The sequence below is a fragment of the Oryza glaberrima genome, chromosome 4 (assembly GCF_000147395.1).
Source record: "Oryza glaberrima chromosome 4, OglaRS2, whole genome shotgun sequence".
Lineage (NCBI taxonomy): Eukaryota > Viridiplantae > Streptophyta > Magnoliopsida > Poales > Poaceae > Oryza > Oryza glaberrima.
The window spans coordinates 19,512,971-19,530,959 of record NC_068329.1 but is presented as its reverse complement, the minus strand read 5'-3'; the positions used below and the strand labels follow the sequence as shown (position 1 = coordinate 19,530,959).

Below are 17,989 nucleotides of genomic sequence, written 5' to 3'. Positions count from 1 at the left end.
TTGCGTAATGCTAGGTGCTGCTTTGCTTGCTAGCCTTTGGTTGCTTCCTCCTGCTGCTTCGTTGCGTGGCTTGTTAAATTATTCGATAGTGATTAGCCCCCCCGGTTGAGCTAACACTCCTTCCCCGCATCAAGAAATGGATTTTTCGTGCCTCCGTGAGGGGTCTCGACGTCTCGTGTTGTTGCGTCTCATTCATCCTGAATAGGGATGAAAACAGTATGAAAAATTTTCCACAGTACCGATACCGTTAAATAATAGAAAATTATATTGTTTTTTATTATGGAATTTAGTTTTTTCAATTTATATTTGCATCCTATCGAAGTGGCTAAATTTCAAAATTATGAAAAATCCTCGACGGTACCGATATAGTTTCCAAAAGGATAATAAAGAAATGATATCGTTTTCAAAAGGATTGTAGTATGATACTCCCTCCGTTCTACATTATAAATCACTTTGACTTTTTTGGTACATTTATTTTGCTATGTATCTGGACATACTCCTTCCATTCCAAACAAACCCGATCTAGATGGGAGTAACACCATTTAGTACAGTGAATATGGACATGCAATAAATTTAGATAATTCCCTCTTCAGATTTGTTGCGCTAGATGATACGTATCACATCCCCATGTAGGTTGGATAGTACTCTAGTTGGATTTTTACAACTTAGTACAAGTTTATTTAGATTTGTGTGTTGATGGACTGATATATAACGTGGCACTATATTTTCTTTTAAAAAAACAACCATTTGAATGACATATAAAATATTAAAGCATATGCACTCAAATTATAAACTGACTTTCCCCCAGATTAACTTCACAAATAGAAACATTGAGCATATTTAGTTTTTGGTGGGATTCTGTTCCATTATTAAAAAAAAAAAAGTTTTGGTGTAGGTTGGCCTAATTGGATACATTTCAAATCTTGATAGTATGGATATTTGCTCACACCGTTTAAGTTTGTAAAGGTGTGTTTTTACCTGGGTATATGAGTTGAGGATTGCTTCTTTTTGTTTTTTTATGATAGACGTAAGAGTAAAATGCATGAAGTGCCATTCAACTTGTTTATATGTATCATATATGTCACTCTACTTTCAAAATACACAATTGGATCACTAGTCTGAGTTAAGTAAGTCATATGTACGTCCATCAAACTACATATCCAAGTGAGCATACCTTGTACACGTGGCATGTCATCTAGGATTGAAAAAAAATACTTCTAAAAATGTGCAGATGTAATTGGGTGGAAAAGAACATGGAGATCGAAAATAAAAGGTGCTCATGTTTGATGGCAAGCCGAGAACTACACTCTTCAAAACATGAAACTAAAATGATTTGGTTTTACTAATTTTTTGCATTGCCAATTGTAGTACCATGGGAAAGGAAAAAAATACATGTTTTTTTTATTTTATATGTAACTTTTCAATTCTACATGACATGTCATGTATTTAAGATATGCTCGCGGAACTAGTTAATAAGTGTACAAATAACTCACTTAACTCACATTAATGATCTAAGTGTGTATTTCTAAATATTTGAAGAAAAAACCCATGTCTGTCCTCAAAACTAAAGCTGGTGACTCCCACTTTTGGCAGGGTCTTATGGAAGTAAGGAATGATTTCTTCAAGTTTTGTTCAAAAAAAGTGGGTGATGGAAGGTCCATCATGTTTTGGGAAGATAGTTGGTTAGGGGGTCGACCTCTAACTAGTCAGTTCCCTGCTCTTTACAATATTACCTTGTCAAAAAACATTTCTCTGGCCATGATAAAGGAACATGGTTGGGGTGTGATCAAATTCAGAAGAACCCTTTTTGGTGAAAAATTGAGAGATTGGGATAAGATCAAACAGGGTTTTGATAACTTACATTTCATCCCTAACTGTAGAGATAGACTTTGTTGGAATCTGACCAAACAGGGGACTTTCAATGTTAAATCTTTTTACAATGCACTTTGTGTCCAACAAACAAATGTACCCTTCAAGAAAGTTTGGAAGTTCAAAATCCCCTTGAAAATCAAAATTTTCATTTGGCTTATCTTAAAAGGAAGGACTCTTACTAAGGATAATCTTTTTAAAAGAGGTTGGAGGAAAGGAGACACAAATTGTCAGTTTTGTGATCAACAAGAGACCATCCAACATCTTTTTTTCGATTGTCCTATGGCTAGGTTGATTTGGAACATTATCTCCTGTGCTTTTGATTTGAAACCTGTGACAGATGGCAATCATCTGTTTGGCTCTTGGCTTGCTGCCTTTGGGAAAAAATTGAAACTTCTAGTAATCACTGGGGTAGCCGTTATACTCTGGGCAATCTGGAAAACCAGAAATAAAGCCTGCTTTGAGGAAAAAAAAACTCCCCAAGGATCCAACTGATGTTGTTTTTCTGGTCTGCCACTGGGTGGAAACCTGGGCTGTGTTGCAGAAACAGGAGGTCGATCAAAGAAGGCTGCTCTTAGGGGCCTGGCTCATAAGACAAGTGGCAAGTGACGTCTTCAATTCCAAGTTTGGATGGTGAGCTGATGTCAGAAGAATAGGATTCTGAAAAAAGGAAATCTGATGCTGAAGTTGTTGCTGCTATGTGTGCGCTGATTTTGGGCTGTAGGACTGAATGTTAGTTTTCGATAGGCCTTTGCGTGTCCTCACTTTCAGTTCTCTGTAGCTGGGGTTTACCATTGTCAGCTGTCATGTTACAAAACCAACCCTGTAAGGGTTTTTATGTCCTTTTTTTTCATGAACTTTGTAGCTTTGATCATTTCTAGTAATGGAAATGAGGGCTTCGTGCCCTTGGTCAAAAAAAAAAGTGTGTATTTCTAAAGTAAAGTGATCTATATAACACAACTAAACAAGTTGAATGATCGTATCTACATTTTACTCTACACGTAATAGGAACTTGTTTTGTTAAGTTGTCCTCACTCCTTGACAAACCAAACATCGCTAGAACTTACCTGCTGCAATAATTATTTATCGGAAAGGCTAAAATAACTATCGGCACATTCTATTTTAGAAATATGTCGATTTCTGATCCATTAGATTAACTTTGAGATTCGTACTATTAGGTTGACAAAAATAAAATTACACCAAGCTCATGCAGAGTATCGAACCTGGGACCTCCACTTGCTCGCACAGTGGCTCCAACAACCGAGCAAGCAAAACTTTAGTTGAATTGCAATTGCACACTATTTATGCTTAAATATTAGATACAAGTTATACTATAATTACATCTTACATATTTTTTAACAAAAACTATTGGTATATTGGTATAGTTTAAGATACATCCATTATTTATTTGATAACCGATCATCCGAAGGCGAATTAAAAAGGCAGCCATATAAAATTAGTATTCAAATACAAATCCTAATTGAATCTTTTCATAAATACAAACGTGAAAAAAAACTGCAGCAGGGGCAGCCAGGCATCTTCATCTGCACCTACTCCTCCACAATTTCCATGTCTGATAGATCAACCGACGCGAACTCACCATCCGGAGAGAACATTCGTGCAGCCGTGACGATCTTTTTCTGCGGGATCTGGCTGATCTTGAGACGGTCTTCCTTGGTCAGCTCCCAGTCGAATATCTCAAGATTCTGTTTCAGCCTCTCCTTGTTGTAGCTCTTGGGGATTGGGGTCACTCCTTGCTCATGAATCCATCTCAATGACACCTAAAGGGTAAAAATTTATATCAGACTAACTAAAAGACTTTTTATTATCGAAGTAGTTCCTTTGTTATCAACAACATAGGTATCCATATGTACTTGTATTTGAAGTAGTATTGTCGTGTATATGCAGGGATGAACATAGGTTTGGGCCAGGCCCTGAACCAGCCATTGTATTGGGCCAATGCATGACACATGATGAAAATGTTGGGCTTTACATGGCCCGGGATCTGGATCCGCCCCTACATATACGAACTAACTATAGTTTATATACATACGTATTGTCCCTAGAAAAGAAATCGTTTATGAATTACTTCTTTGTAAAAAAAAACTTTTAGCTTGAAGTTATTTCTTTTTGGATGGAGGAAATAGCTAGGTATAAAATAGATGATTTGATTCTACTGGTATTAGCCGATGTTATCGATGTTGTTATCGCTGTCACCAATTTCTAGGTTTTAGAGAGGGGATTGAGGGATGAGATATGGCTTGGGTCTGATTTGAACCACACCTAATTGCGTTACAAACTACTGGTCCAGGAGCAAAATCATCTCTTTTTTTTTTCCCACGGTTGACTCATAAATGATAAAATAATAACTGGGGGTGTCCCCTAGCAAATTAATAGAGTGTCCTATAATATTTTAATTATCAAGTTTTCTATAAGAAATTTTGTCTATTGTTTTCTGCCCAAAAGCCCAAAACTGGATGGCAACTTAGTTTGTGGAATAAACTGAGAAAGTATTCGCCACATCAGCCTAGGCTAGCTAGTCTTTGCCAATTAGCCATCGGCAAAGGAATCCCCACGTCGACAGCAATGTTTATTTGGACGAAGTCCATGAAGATAGATTCTAATATCTCGGATGAACATCCATCCATTTTTCTTCATGTCAACTAAATAGTTATGAAATTTTTTTTAAAAAAAAACTATTACAAGTTAGATTAATATGTAATATATCACTTCACAAACATGCAAGTTCAAATTCGACTTCTATAAGTTGTAACAAAAATAACAAATTAAATTCTAACTAGTATATGTATATTTACAGTCAAATTTGTTATTTTTGTTACAACTTGTAGAAGTCGAATTTAAAATTGTATGTTTGTGAAGTGATATATTATATATTAACCTATCATATTAATTTTTTTAAAAAAATTTTGGTAACCATCTAGGTGACATGCAAGTTTCCCCCAAGTCCATCCTACATGTTCCACAGGGTTGTTAATTGAACTTTCCACGTATATGTCGATATCCATTTGGACGCCCGGCATCACTACGTGCGTCATGATCATTGTTTCGTCATTTGGCAGTTGGTGAAATTTGTGGACACTTTGATCATCGCTTATTAGTCGTCGTTTGACAATGTGGAAAGAAATTTGTGGTATAGTTTCTGTTTTTGAGAATTTTCTTTTTGAGAATATTTGTGGTATACTGGTACGGTTGAACCGTAGTACAGTAGTAAATAGTAACACACGGCATCAGAACTAACTTACCTGTGCGATGCTCTTGCCTCTGGCCCTGGCGATGTCCGCGAGCACCGGGGATTCCATCACGTCGTTGCCTTCGCCTATCCAGTTCTGCCCACCCAACGGCGAGTAGGCCGCGACGCGGATGCCCTTCGCGGCGCAGTACTCCCTCAACGTCCTCTGCTGCCACACCGGGTTCATCTCCACCTGCGACCCCGTGCAGCACAAATGTTGAGCGAAAAATATTGCCGCGATAATGATCAGATTAAGTAAGCAATAATTAACCGATCGATCGATCGACCTGGTTGACGGCAGGGGGGATGGTGGCCACGGCAAGCAGCTTGTCGAGGTGTTTGGTGGTGAAGTTGCTGACGCCGATGGCCTTGGCGAGGCCGAGGCGGTGGCACTCCTCCATCGCGCGCCACACGCCCTCGAAGTCGAACGGCACGGCGTCCTCTCTCTTCACCGGTAACATCGGTGGCCCGGGCCTGACGCTGATCGGCCAGTGGACCAGGTACAGGTCGACGTACTCCATCTGCAGGTTCCTGACACGATCTCACACGAACACGTTAATTAATTTGCGGGTAAAAAAGAAGAAGTGTTCGCGGTAAGTAACTAAGATCGATTAATTCGTCGATTAGTTATATACCGGAGGCTTTCGCGGAGGGACGGGAGCACGAGGCCCGGGTGGCACTGGGTGCACCACAGCTTGGTGGTCACGAACACCTCCTCCCGGGAGGCGACGAGGCCGCGGCGGGTCGCCTCCGCGATGGCCTCGCCGAGCGGCGCCTCCGTGCCGTACAGCGCCGCGGTGTCGAAGTGGCGGAAGCCCACCTCCAGCGCCGCCAGCGCGGCGCCCCTTTTCGTCTCCGGCGACGTCGCCGCCGAATCCGCCGTGCCCACGCCGACCGCCGGCATGGGCCTCCCGGCGCCGTGCCGCAGGGCCACCTCCGGTACCGCCGCCATGGCCGGCCGGGCTAGCTCGCGGCCGACCGATCGATCGAGGAAGGCGCGCGCGTGTGCACGGTGCCGTCCGCTATACAGTCGAAGAAACGGTTTCACGTGCATACGTCTTCGAGTTCGAGCTACTGTATGGCTGTATGCCGGTCTTGATTATATACTGCTGAGAGGAGAAGAAATCGCGTTTGTGTGCGACTATGCTGACACGGGTTGTGTGTCTGCTCTGCTGGTTGCTCCACAAAAGAAGCACCAAACGCAGACGTCAGGCGTTACCGCGGTCCGCGGATGTCAGGCGTTACGCGTGATTCGAATAAAAGTCAAGTTTGGCCTTGGTTAGTTCCAAAGCAAAAATTTTAAACCCATCACAAACAATGTTTAGAAATATTCATGGAGTATTAAATGTAAAAAAAACAATTATATAGTTTACGTGTAAATTGCGAGACGGATATTTTAAGTCTAATTGTGCATAACTGAAATAATTATTCATTTGATAACCAATCATTGAAAATGAATTAAATCGCATGCCATAGAAAACTGTTGTTCCGACACAAATCCTTACTGAATGTTTCCGTAAACATAAAAAATGAAAAAGTGCACCATATTTAAGTTCTCCAGGCACAGTTGTTCAGCAGCAGCAGGAGCGGGCATCTTCAACACCTATTCCTCCACAATTTCGATGTCCGGGAGGTCAACCGATGTGAACTCCCCATCTGGAGAGAACAAGCTTGCAGCCGTAACCCTCTTTCTCTGTGGGATCTGGCTGATCTTGAGCCGGTCCTCATCGGTCAGCTCCCAGTCGAAAATCTCAAGGTTTTCTTTAAGCCTCTCCTTCCTGTAGCTCTTGGCAATGGGGGTCACTCCTTGCTCATAGATCCATCTCAATGATACCTGAAGGAGGATGGAAGAAAAAGAAGCAATTCCTAAGAGTTTTTATTTTTAGAGAAGTAAGATCCTTTCATTTTTCAGCAATAGACAGTATCCCTACATTTGAAATGGTACAATGAATTACATAAACCAGCTAGGTAGTACTCCCCATTTTAGATTATAAGTTGTTTTAACCTTAGTTTGACTAAGTTTATATACAAATATAATAATATTTAAAAATGTTACTACTTTTTTTTATATAAATTTGGTTAAATTTGAAGTAGTTTGACTTTGACCAAAATCAAAATGACTTATAATCTGAAATGGAGGGAGTACTATATAAAGCAAATAATCATATTCTACACTCTTTGGTCATAAATATTTACAAATATTTAGGATAAATTTTGATTAAAATTTTAAACTATAACTATCATTAATTCCTTAAATAATTAGTTGAAAAAATGGCATATGTAGATTTGTCTTTAAAATGCTATCATAATATTATATAGGGAAAAGTCTGAATTACCCTTTGAACTATTGAGTGAATACGAATTATCCCACCAAACCCGAAAACCAGACATCTTTCACTTTTGACTATTAATACCGGATAACGCCACCCTCCCCCCCCCCCTACATCGTTTTAGAGCAGTTTTGACCTGAGATTGCACACACGTAGCGTCAACATGGCAATCCAGCCAGCTAAATAAATAGAAAAAAGTACATGGGCCCACTTGTCATCCCCCTCGCTCAAATTATGATATGATCGTCCGGCACACACACACGATACAAGCCTACCTGTGCGATGCTCTTGCCTCTGGCCCTGGCGATCTCCGTGAGCACCGAGGATTCCATCACATAATTGGCGCTGCCTCCCCAATTCTGCCCTCCCAGCGGCGAGTAGGCCGTCACACGAATGCCCTTAGCGTCACAGTATTCCCTCACTGTCCTCTGCTGCCAGGTCGGATTCATCTCCACCTGCAGATCCATGCACAGGCCGGGAATATATGCGGTTTATGAGTAACAAATACTAATAAGAGATCAACTAATTATCCAGCCCAAGCGAATGAAGAGCAATTAGTTAATTAACCTGGTTGACGGCAGGGAGGATGGTTGCTACTGCAAGCAGCTTGTCGAGGTGCTTGGTGGTGAAGTTGCTGACGCCGATGGCCTTGGCGAGGCCGAGCCGGTGGCACTCCTCCATTGCCCGCCACACGCCACCGAAGTCGAACGGCACGACGTCCTCTTTCTTCACCGGGAACACCATTGGCCCGGGCTTGACGCTGATCGGCCAGTGGATCAGGTACAGGTCCACGTACTCCATTTGCAGGTTCCTAACATGACCTCACAAGATCATAAACATCATGTGCTCGTCGTGTTTGGATCTTCGAGCTACGACGTTCTTTTGCGTTTAGCTACAGATTTTGATTTCGGTGTTGGTTTTATAACACGAGTTACCCATAAAACAGAGAGCATATATATACCGTAGGCTTTCCCGGAGGGACGGGAGCACGAGGTCAGGGTGGCACTGGGTGCACCACAGCTTGGTGGTCACGAACGCCTCCTCCCGCGACGCCAGGAGGCCGCGCCGGGTGGCCTCCGCGATGGCCTCGCCGAGCGGCGCCTCCGTGCGGTACAGGGAGGCGGTGTCGAAGTGGCGGAAGCCCGCCTCGAGCGCCGCCAGCACGGCGACCCTGGTCCTCTCCGGCGTGCTCGGGTACTCCGCCACGCCCATCCCCACCGCCGGCATGGGCCTCGCGTCGCCGTGCCTCAGGACCGCCTCCGGAACCACCACCGCCATGGCCCTGCCGCCTGCCCGATGGAAGAGAATGCAGCGGATGGCCGGATTATTTTGCAGACAAACGATGATAGAGTTGGTAGAGTCAGGACGAAAGTTGGTTGTGGACTCGAGTAGTGGAATGTACGATGGGCATGAAGATGCTCGAGAAAGGAGCAATTATCAACCATAGGCGTGGGCGCGTGACTGCATTTCATTTTCTCGAGGCTCCATGCAGGGCTGGCCCTGGGCCAGCACGGACGGTGCGATCACACTGGGCCTGCAAAAATTAGGGGCCTCTAAAATATGATACCAGGCTTGATAGGCTTAGAGGAAATACAGAAAACCGATTGGCGATCGAGCATATCGTGACTACTTGACTTCATGAGACGCGGAGACGGCGCGTCGCTGCGACGCCGCCCGGCCGCTGCAGCCCGCAGTCACAGCAGATCGTGAGTTCATGGCTACTTGCTTGTCATGCCCATCCCATCGCCCGATTGCTTGCATCTCTAATCTCTTCGTGACTGCCATAGTCTGCAGGTTCAATTCAAAATCTTCCTCAATCATATTCCCTTGTCTATATTTTCCCTACCTAACAGTTAGATGTACTCAAACTAATTTCGATTTTTGTATCAATGATACTTCGAGGCTGCGGGATGAGATTGATATTGACACTATCATCACTGATTTTGTATCTAGAATTGTTAGAAGAAATTGTTTTAAATGATCTAGAGACATTTCTTTTTTCATTTTAAACTTATTAGTGTGAAATCCGTTAATGACAATGAATTTTTAAATATTATCTTGTACTTTTATGGTGAATGGGGGCCTTCATTTCTTTATTCCGCACCGGGCCATAAAAAGTCAGGGCCGACCCTGGCTCCATGCGACGAAGACTTGCATACGCACTAGCAAAAAGCTTTGTGTCACAAGGACCACCTGGGGCCAATTACTCGCTTCGTCCCGTAAAAAAGAAAGATATATTCTAGTACAATGAATTTGAACACATATATGTCTAGATTCGTAGTATTAGACTGTGTCATATATATTAATAGGTTGGTTTTTTATGGGACGGAGGGAGTATGTGAATGATTCACCGATGAGTGGAAAATAAATTTGTAAAAAAACTCTGTGACGTACTGCATGACGTGCTCAACCAGTCTAGAGTACGAGCAGTCAAACATAAAAAATCTTAAATAATTAATAGATAAAAAATTATCATGATTTGAAATGTGAAACTTATAATAGTAGATTTACCATGAAAAAACTTTCATATAGTTATATTTTTAATATTTTTTTACAAATATATAGTTTTGAGATATTAATGATAGAACATACAAATTGAAGACTATGTTCATGTCCAACACGACATATCCTTTATTCTTTTTTAGAACGAATGTAGTACAGGCTTCTTGGCGCGCACGCTAGCGCAGAGAGAGAGAGAGAGAGAGTGAGTGTGTTCCAAGCTTAGAACTCAAAGGGGACAGGAATTGTACTTCGTACCTCCATGTTTTCTGACCACAGCAAACACCGGTATACAGTATACAACTTAGGACCCGTTTAGTTCCCTAAAATTTTTTCTCAAAAACATCACATCGAATCTTTGTAGACATGTATGGAGCATTAAATATAGATTAAAAAAAACTAATTGGGCAGTTATGATGGAAATCGCGAGACGAATCTTTTGAGCCTAATTAGTCCATGATTAGCCATAAGTGCTACAGTAACCCACATGTGCTAATGGTGGCTTAATTAGACTCAAAAGATTCGTCTCGCGGTTTCCAGGCGAGTTCTGAAATTAGTTTTTTTATTCGTGTCCGAAAACCCCTTCCGACATCCGGTCAAACGTACGATGTGACACCCAAAAATTTTCTTTTAACATCCGGTCAAACGTCCGATGTGACACCCAAAAATTTTCAAAAAGAAAATTTTTGGGTGTCACATCGTACGTTTGACCGGATGTCGGAAGGGGTTTTCGGACACGAATAAAAAAACTAATTTCAGAACTCGCCTGGAAACCGCGAGACAATCTTTTGAGACTAATTAAGCCGTTATTAGCACATGTGGGTTACTGTAGTACTTATGGCTAATCATGGACTAATTAGGCTCAAAAGATTCGTCTCGCGATTTCCATCATAACTGCCCAATTAGTTTTTTTTATCTATATTTAATGCTCCATACATGTCTACAAAGATTCGATGTGATTTTTTTGAGAAAAACTTTTTGGGAACTAAACAGGCCCTAAATGTTCAGTTTACTGTGAACAGGAACGCGAAAACGACCGCTACACTTCAACAACGTCAACCTCCGACAACTCGACGCTGGAGACACCATCGGGGCAGAGGATCGACAGCACGCTGACCGTCTTGTGCTGTGGAATCTGACTTATCTTGAGCCGATCTTCATCGCTCAATTGCCAATCGAAGATATCGATGTTCTCCTTAAGCCTCTCCCTTTTCGTACTCGTGGTCACCATGCTTGCTCCTTGCTCGTAGATCCACCTAAGTGAGATCTGAAGGAAAACAGGAGTCAATTACGATGCTAAAACAGTGGGATACTAACACAAGAGTATGGCAGGCCGATAGTAGTGAATTCCTAACTATTCTGGAAATCCTACATTAGAAAAACATATTAAGCACTGAAATGTAAAATTTTATAGTGAAATTGGTCTTGGTCCAAAATCTAATGAAGTTCCAAAACATGTTGTAATGCCCACTTTGATCACAAGCAGGGGCGGATCCAACGTGGGTGCAGGGGGGACTCAAACCGAACCCATGGATATCCCCCTGAGCCCCCATTTCAATTTTTTTTTTTGCCAAGGTTGATAAAATAGGGTGTGTTAATAGCATTTTAGCATAGTTTAATACTGATATGATGTGTTTATGCCGGTGTACTCGATATGTTTAGTCCCCACAACTTTTTATTCCTGGATCCGTCCCTGATCACAAGAAGGAATCAAATACAAAAGTTGAGCATAGTACACTAGTAGAGTGTGCAAAACTTCAAAAACCTAATGAACGGTACTACTAGCTGATATGATAGAGATGTGAGAGCCTTTAAAGATCAACAATAGAAACTAGAAAGCATTAAACCACTAAATGTGGGATGAGGACTATTTGGTGATATTTTGACAAGTTCCGCTCACATGTGCCTGTTGCTTCTTTTTTATTTTTGTCAAACTTTCTACCAATTCATGGTTGATGTAAAAGTTTGGCACATAAGGGTGACTGATGGGGCAAACCCTGGTACAGCCAACAGAGCTCCTACATTTGAATTTGAGAGAGCACACGTAATACCTGAGCCACTGACTTCCCCTTGGCTGCGGCAATCTCTTTCAGAACATCTGAATCCAGGACTGGATTGACTGTGGATGTACTATGCCGGCCTCCCAGGGGAAAGTAAGCAGTCACATGAATGCCTTTCGCTTTGCAGAACTCCATCAGTTTCTTCTGCTGCCAGACTGGATTTAACTCAACCTGAACAGTTTCCCCAGGCATCAAACACTGATTGCAACATTAATATGTATGGAACACTTCTCAAGTGCAATCTTTTACAAATGAGATTTCACTAAATCAGTTTGAGCTTCTTGGTTATTTCAATATACCAAATAATAATATAGAAAGGAAGATTGCTTTCACCACTGATTGCACAGTTGATCAACACTAACCTGATTCACTGCTGGTCGAATTTTTGCGAAGGCAAGTAGTTCTTGCAATTTTTTTGTAGTGAAATTGCTAACACCAATCATTTTTGCAAGGCCAAGCTGGTGACATTCCTCCATTGCTTGCCATACGCCTCTCAAATCCATTGGCATGATATCCTCCCTTTTCATTGGGTAGTGAGGTTTAGTGGGCTTCACGCTCATTGGCCAGTGGACCAAGTACATATCAACATATTCCATTTGAAGGTTCCTGAATATGACAAGACAAGAATCATATTTAGCATCAAGTGACCAAATTCAGAAACTTAATCTGCTTTTACATTTTACCTTTTAAAGTACCAATTAGGTGATTAATGAAAGCAACATTGTTTTCCTTCATTGAACTTTCAAATGTTTTAAAATTAGTTCCCAAAGCATAAGAAATATCCTCCAGTGCGTGTGCGTCTGGCAGATAAAACTGTGAATAATGTCAGTCTTGCACCAGCGTTACAAACTTCAATTCCAAAAAAGTACCAATGTTACATCTGTTCACCTATGAATAAAATGTCATTGTTAAAAAAGAATTGAACGAAACATGTATCTACACAGTTGTAGTGGTGGACTTCAACTACTGAAGAGTTGGTTCTCAATGTAATAATCAACTTTTAGATTCATTTCTTCTGCACATTTCTTACATATGTTCTTAGTTGCCGTAATAAAATGAACATCTAAAAGTGGTAAGCTGCATGCCAGTTAGCATGATGCAAGTCTCTGTTTAAAGAACCAAATATTTTACCACGATGACTACTAGAGTATGGTGTATTGACATGGTAAAAGGACAACAAGAGAAAGAAAACTGAAGAAAGAACCCAAGCCTCTTGTTTCCTTACTGCAAGCTCTCCCTGAGGGAGGGGAGCACGAGGTCCGGGTGGCACTGCGTGCACCACACCTTGGTGGTCACGAACACCTCCTCGCGGCACGCGATGACCCCGCGCCGCGCCGCCCCGGCCACGGCCTCGCCGACGACCCGCTCGGAGCCGTACACCGATGCGGTGTCGATGTGGCGGTACCCGACCTCCAGCGCGGCGAGCAGGGCGCCCCTGAAGCTCTCCTCCCCCACGGACCGGAGCGACGCCGTTCCGAGCCCCACCGCCGGCACCGCGCGCCCTCCGCCGCCGAGCGGCCCCGCCGGGAACCCCGGGGTCCTCGAGCACCGCCCGCTGCTCCCCGGCGACGCCATGGGCTCCCCTGCTGCTAATACTCTGCATCACTGCCGCTTGATTTGCCAGTGCGGTGGATGCTACGGATAAACTGGGCCGCCGCCGCCGCATCTGGGCTAAATTTTCTCTTACATCTTGGGCTTTTATATGGGCCGGTGGCTTTGGTGAGCGAGAGAGAGCGAGAGCCGTGTGGCACCCCGCCCGTGCCGAGTCCGAGATGCCGAGAGCCGTGGCACGTCACCCGGCGAGATGTAGGAGCGGATGGCGTGGCCGCGGACGCGCGCGCACGCAGCGCTCGCTCTCCTCTCCCTCCTCCTCGCGCCCAAGAAGCGTGGCGCCCCCACCACGTCGCGCGCATGCCCCGTCTCCTCCTATAAAATACACGGGACGCCGCGCGCTCTGCCGCGTCGTCGTCCCCTCTCCTAGCTAGCGGCTATCAAACCCCCACACCACTGCTCGATCGATCGTCGCAGCCGGAATAACTAAGGCAGAGATCAGATCAGGCGAATTAGGAGCATATGGCGCTGTCGACGGCGCAGACAGGGGAGTCGATGCACTCCTCGACGTTCGCGTCGCGGTACGTGCGCACGGCGCTGCCGAGGTTCAGGATGCCGGAGAAGTCGATCCCCAAGGACGCGGCGTACCAGATCATCAACGACGAGCTGATGCTCGACGGCAACCCGCGCCTGAACCTGGCGTCCTTCGTCACCACGTGGATGGAGCCCGAGTGCGACAAGCTCATGATGGCCGCCATCAACAAGAACTACGTCGACATGGACGAGTACCCCGTCACCACCGAGCTCCAGGTAAACAACCACCACCACAACAACAAACACCTCTGCATCTGCACAACGCATCATGTCTAACACGGATCCGATGAACAGAACCGGTGCGTGAACATGATCGCGCATCTGTTCAACGCGCCGATCGGGGACGACGAGACGGCGGTCGGGGTGGGCACGGTGGGGTCGTCGGAGGCCATCATGCTGGCGGGGCTGGCGTTCAAGAGGAAGTGGCAGAACAGGATGAAGGCCGAGGGGAAGCCCCACGACAAGCCCAACATCGTGACGGGGGCCAACGTGCAGGTGTGCTGGGAGAAGTTCGCGCGCTACTTCGAGGTGGAGCTCAAGGAGGTGAAGCTGACCCAAGGGTACTACGTGATGAACCCGGAGAAGGCCGTGGAGATGGTCGACGAGAACACCATCTGCGTCGCCGCCATCCTCGGCTCCACCCTCAACGGCGAGTTCGAGGACGTCAAGATGCTCAACGACCTCCTCACCGCCAAGAACGCCGAGACAGGGTAAGACACCTCGCCGATCTCTGCATTCACTGCACGAAAATGCCAAAATTAACTCAAGTCAAGATCATTGATCGATCTGAGAATGCATGACAGGTGGAACACGCCGATCCATGTGGACGCGGCGAGCGGCGGGTTCATCGCGCCGTTCATCTACCCGGAGCTGGAGTGGGACTTCCGGCTGCCGCTGGTGAAGAGCATCAACGTCAGCGGCCACAAGTACGGGCTCGTCTACGCCGGCGTCGGGTGGGTCATCTGGCGCAACAAGGAGGACCTCCCCGATGAGCTCATCTTCCACATCAACTACCTCGGCGCCGACCAGCCAACCTTCACGCTCAACTTCTCCAAAGGTGCATGCCCGTTTTGCATACGTGATTACCTTTGGATAATTGCACATCCAGTAATCTGATTTTTCTACCCTGTTCTGATAATAGGATCGAACCAGATAATTGCGCAGTATTACCAGCTCATTCGTCTCGGATTCGAGGTAATATAACTACTCTTTTTTTGCAACGACACGGAATCATGTGTGTTGTTTGCATCAGCGAGAAACCCTGGATGTTTGGATTCAAGTTCATGCATTCCGAATGGTTGCATCGTTTGTTGGGATCCTGTCGGCTGTACCTATTTGATCATGAGAAACCGAATGTTGCTGTTCGTGATGCAGGGGTACAAGGACATCATGCAGAACTGCCGGGACAACGCGACGGTGCTCCGGGAGGGGATCGAGAAGACGGGCCACTTCGACGTGGTGTCCAAGGACTCCGGCGTGCCGCTGGTGGCCTTCTCCCTCAAGGACTCGTCGCGGTACACGGTGTTCGAGGTGGCCGAGAGCCTCCGCCGCTTCGGCTGGATCGTGCCGGCGTACACCATGCCCGCCGACGCTGAGCACGTCGCCGTGATGCGCGTCGTCATCCGCGAGGACTTCAGCCGCGGCCTCGCCGAGCGCCTCATCACCGACCTCACCAAGACGGTGGCCGATATGGACGCCCACGCCGTCAAGAAGGCCGCCGCCGAGCCGGCCAAGAAGACCGTGCGGGAGATAGAGAAGGAGGTGACCACCTACTGGCGGAGTTTCGTCGCCAGGAAGAAGAGCAGCCTCGTCTGCTGATCATCGACGCCTGCACTCGCGCGTACATAAAGTGCAGGAACGAATAATTCTTGACCCGTCTTGCATTGAGTTCTTCGTTTGCTGCTGCTTCTTTTCTTTTTTTTTTTCCTTTTCACCCGCTGAATTTTGAGTTCAGTTTCAAATTCGCTTCGATAGATTTGTGTATGTCACACCGATTTGTGGCATTCTCGCAGACAAGTTACCAATATGAAATGCGTATAGGCATGTACACGCAGAGACGTGTCAGGCAGAACAGAAGTGAGATGCACCGATCTGTACCGGCCATGGCATGGAATTGGTTTGTCATGGGCTATAGTTGGTTGACGGAATAAGTTCATTTTGTGACCCTTAAAAGTGATCCAAATTTAATCCATAAACCTAACCTATAAAACCGGATATCTCGACTCTCAACTCCTAAAACCAGTGCAATTTAACTCCCTGGTTTTGGAGGACGGTTTCGCTGACGTGGCACCTACGTGGCATCCCAGTCATCAAATAAATTTAAAAATAAAGTGGGCCCACCTGTCAGTGACTCTCCTCCTCTATTCTCTCTTTATTCGTTGGCAGCAGCGGCGGGAGGACGAGGGGAGCAGCGGCGGCTGGCGGCATCGGGGCGCAGCGCGGTCGGCGGCTCGCGGTAGTGGGAGGACGAGGGCAATGGTGGTAGCGGCGGCCCAAGATGCTGCTCGTCGTCCTCGCCCTCGCAATTACCGGTGCGGTCCTCGACGGCTCGCGAGTCGCTGGACCACATCTCCATCAACTGCACTGGCGGGGTCGGGGCCACATCCGGCTGCCGCTCCGTCCACTCGCGCCGTTCAGCACCGACGAGGAGGGCGAGGCTCCTCGTCCCCGCTCAGCCGCGGCTTTGCTTGGATAGTCCCGACTGGAGGCAGTCGGCGGCGGGGAGGGAGTGGGAACGGGAGCAGGACGACGGCGACGACAGAAGAGGAAGTTAGCTCGCGTCGGGATCTTGGTGGTCCGTAGGCGATGATGCCACCGCCGCCGCCGCCACCCGAGTTCGACGCGAGAAACGGCGTGCCTGCGCCGGGGCAGGCGGAGCAGGAGGCGATGGAGCTGGTGCACGCGCTCATCGCGTGCGTTGATGGATATTTTGTAATCTTGAGCTTTTTGATTTCTGTTTTGCATGCACGTAGTGGCTGGCTGAAGTCTGGCTCGTTCTTTCCAGTTATGCGTGTAATGAACTCCTAATGGAGATGAATAAATAGAGAAGAAAACAGAAAAGCTGCGGTGAGACTTAAGCAGCACACAAACGAACAGAACTCCGTTCTTCGTTTTTTCAGTTTACTATTCACAGACTGACAATCTTCAGAGTTTCAGAGATTCAGTGAGGTTGAGCGTGTGGGCTGTGAGCGAATTGCAAGTTTCCTGAGTCCTGACATGCGCCGAATCCCTCTCCGCCGGTAACCACGAGGCAGCCAAGTCGCCAACTACTACCTGGCCCGGCTCGGCGAGATGGCTTCGCCGGCGGGGCCCACGCCAATGCACAGCGTGGCCGCCTACTTCACCGAGGCGCTCGCGCTACGCATCGTGCGCATGTGGCCGCACATGTTCGACCGGAGTCGGCGAGTCCAGGCAGGAGCTGCAGGAGATCGAAGCACGGCTAGCGCGTAGCACGGGCGCCGCCATCCTCCTCCTCGGCGAGCACGAGGGCGGCGGCCTCAACTCCTGGCGGTGGGATGCGCGGTTCGCGCATGCACTACCTACGGTACTACGACGCGGCATTCGACGCGGTGGACGCGGCGGGGTTGCTGGAGACTAGCCCCGCGAGGGCCAAGGTGGAGGAGATGTTCGCGCGGGAGATCCGCAACGCAGTGGCGTTCGAGGGCGCGGAGCGGTTTGAGCGCCACGAGAGCTTCGCCGGGCGGCGGCGGCGCATGGAGGACGGTGGCGGTTTGCAGTGGGGTTCGAAGGCGGAGGAGAAATGTTTATTGCCGTCGTCCTCCTTGGCTCGTCGTCCCAGACGCCAACCGTCGCCCTCGGTTTCGCTGCGCCCCGAT

The 17,989-nt window shown here is 46.5% G+C and overlaps 2 protein-coding genes and 1 pseudogene across 2 annotated transcripts; 1 reads left to right on the top strand and 2 right to left on the bottom strand.

Annotated features, from left to right (window-relative positions):
* Positions 1-3,144: 3,144 nt before the first annotated feature.
* On the bottom strand, positions 3,145-8,835 carry LOC127769491 (deoxymugineic acid synthase 1-D-like; annotated as a pseudogene).
* A 1,921-nt stretch (positions 8,836-10,756) lies between these two features.
* Positions 10,757-13,606, bottom strand: LOC127769838 (D-galacturonate reductase-like). Its single transcript, XM_052295496.1, has 4 exons — positions 13,234-13,606; positions 12,371-12,614; positions 12,000-12,179; positions 10,757-11,215 (listed from the first exon to the last, which is right to left on the bottom strand). The coding sequence occupies exons 1-4, from the start codon at positions 13,581-13,583 to the stop codon at positions 10,988-10,990; spliced, it is 1,002 nt and encodes a 333-aa protein (XP_052151456.1). The 5' UTR covers positions 13,584-13,606; the 3' UTR covers positions 10,757-10,987.
* Positions 13,607-13,954: 348 nt separating this feature from the next.
* On the top strand, positions 13,955-16,431 carry LOC127769766 (glutamate decarboxylase-like). Its single transcript, XM_052295393.1, has 5 exons — positions 13,955-14,369; positions 14,448-14,863; positions 14,957-15,210; positions 15,295-15,347; positions 15,528-16,431. Exons 1-5 carry the CDS (start codon positions 14,082-14,084, stop codon positions 15,969-15,971), a joined length of 1,455 nt encoding a protein of 484 aa, XP_052151353.1. The 5' UTR covers positions 13,955-14,081; the 3' UTR covers positions 15,972-16,431.
* Positions 16,432-17,989: the final 1,558 nt, after the last annotated feature.

Bases quoted from the DNA above. Each gene is read 5' to 3' on its own strand.
- LOC127769838 (XM_052295496.1), bottom strand. From the start codon at position 13,583: ATGGCGTCGCCGGGGAGCAGCGGGCGGTGCTCGAGGACCCCGGGGTTC. The intron at 12,615-13,233 runs GTAAGGAAACAA...TGTCATATTCAG, and splicing joins TCCCTCAGGGAGAGCTTGCA to GAACCTTCAAATGGAATATG. The intron at 12,180-12,370 runs GTTAGTGTTGAT...GAAACTGTTCAG, and splicing joins TTCGACCAGCAGTGAATCAG to GTTGAGTTAAATCCAGTCTG.
- LOC127769766 (XM_052295393.1), top strand. From the start codon at position 14,082: ATGGCGCTGTCGACGGCGCAGACAGGGGAGTCGATGCACTCCTCGACG. The intron at 14,370-14,447 runs GTAAACAACCAC...TCCGATGAACAG, and splicing joins CCGTCACCACCGAGCTCCAG to AACCGGTGCGTGAACATGAT. The intron at 15,348-15,527 runs GTAATATAACTA...TTCGTGATGCAG, and splicing joins TCATTCGTCTCGGATTCGAG to GGGTACAAGGACATCATGCA.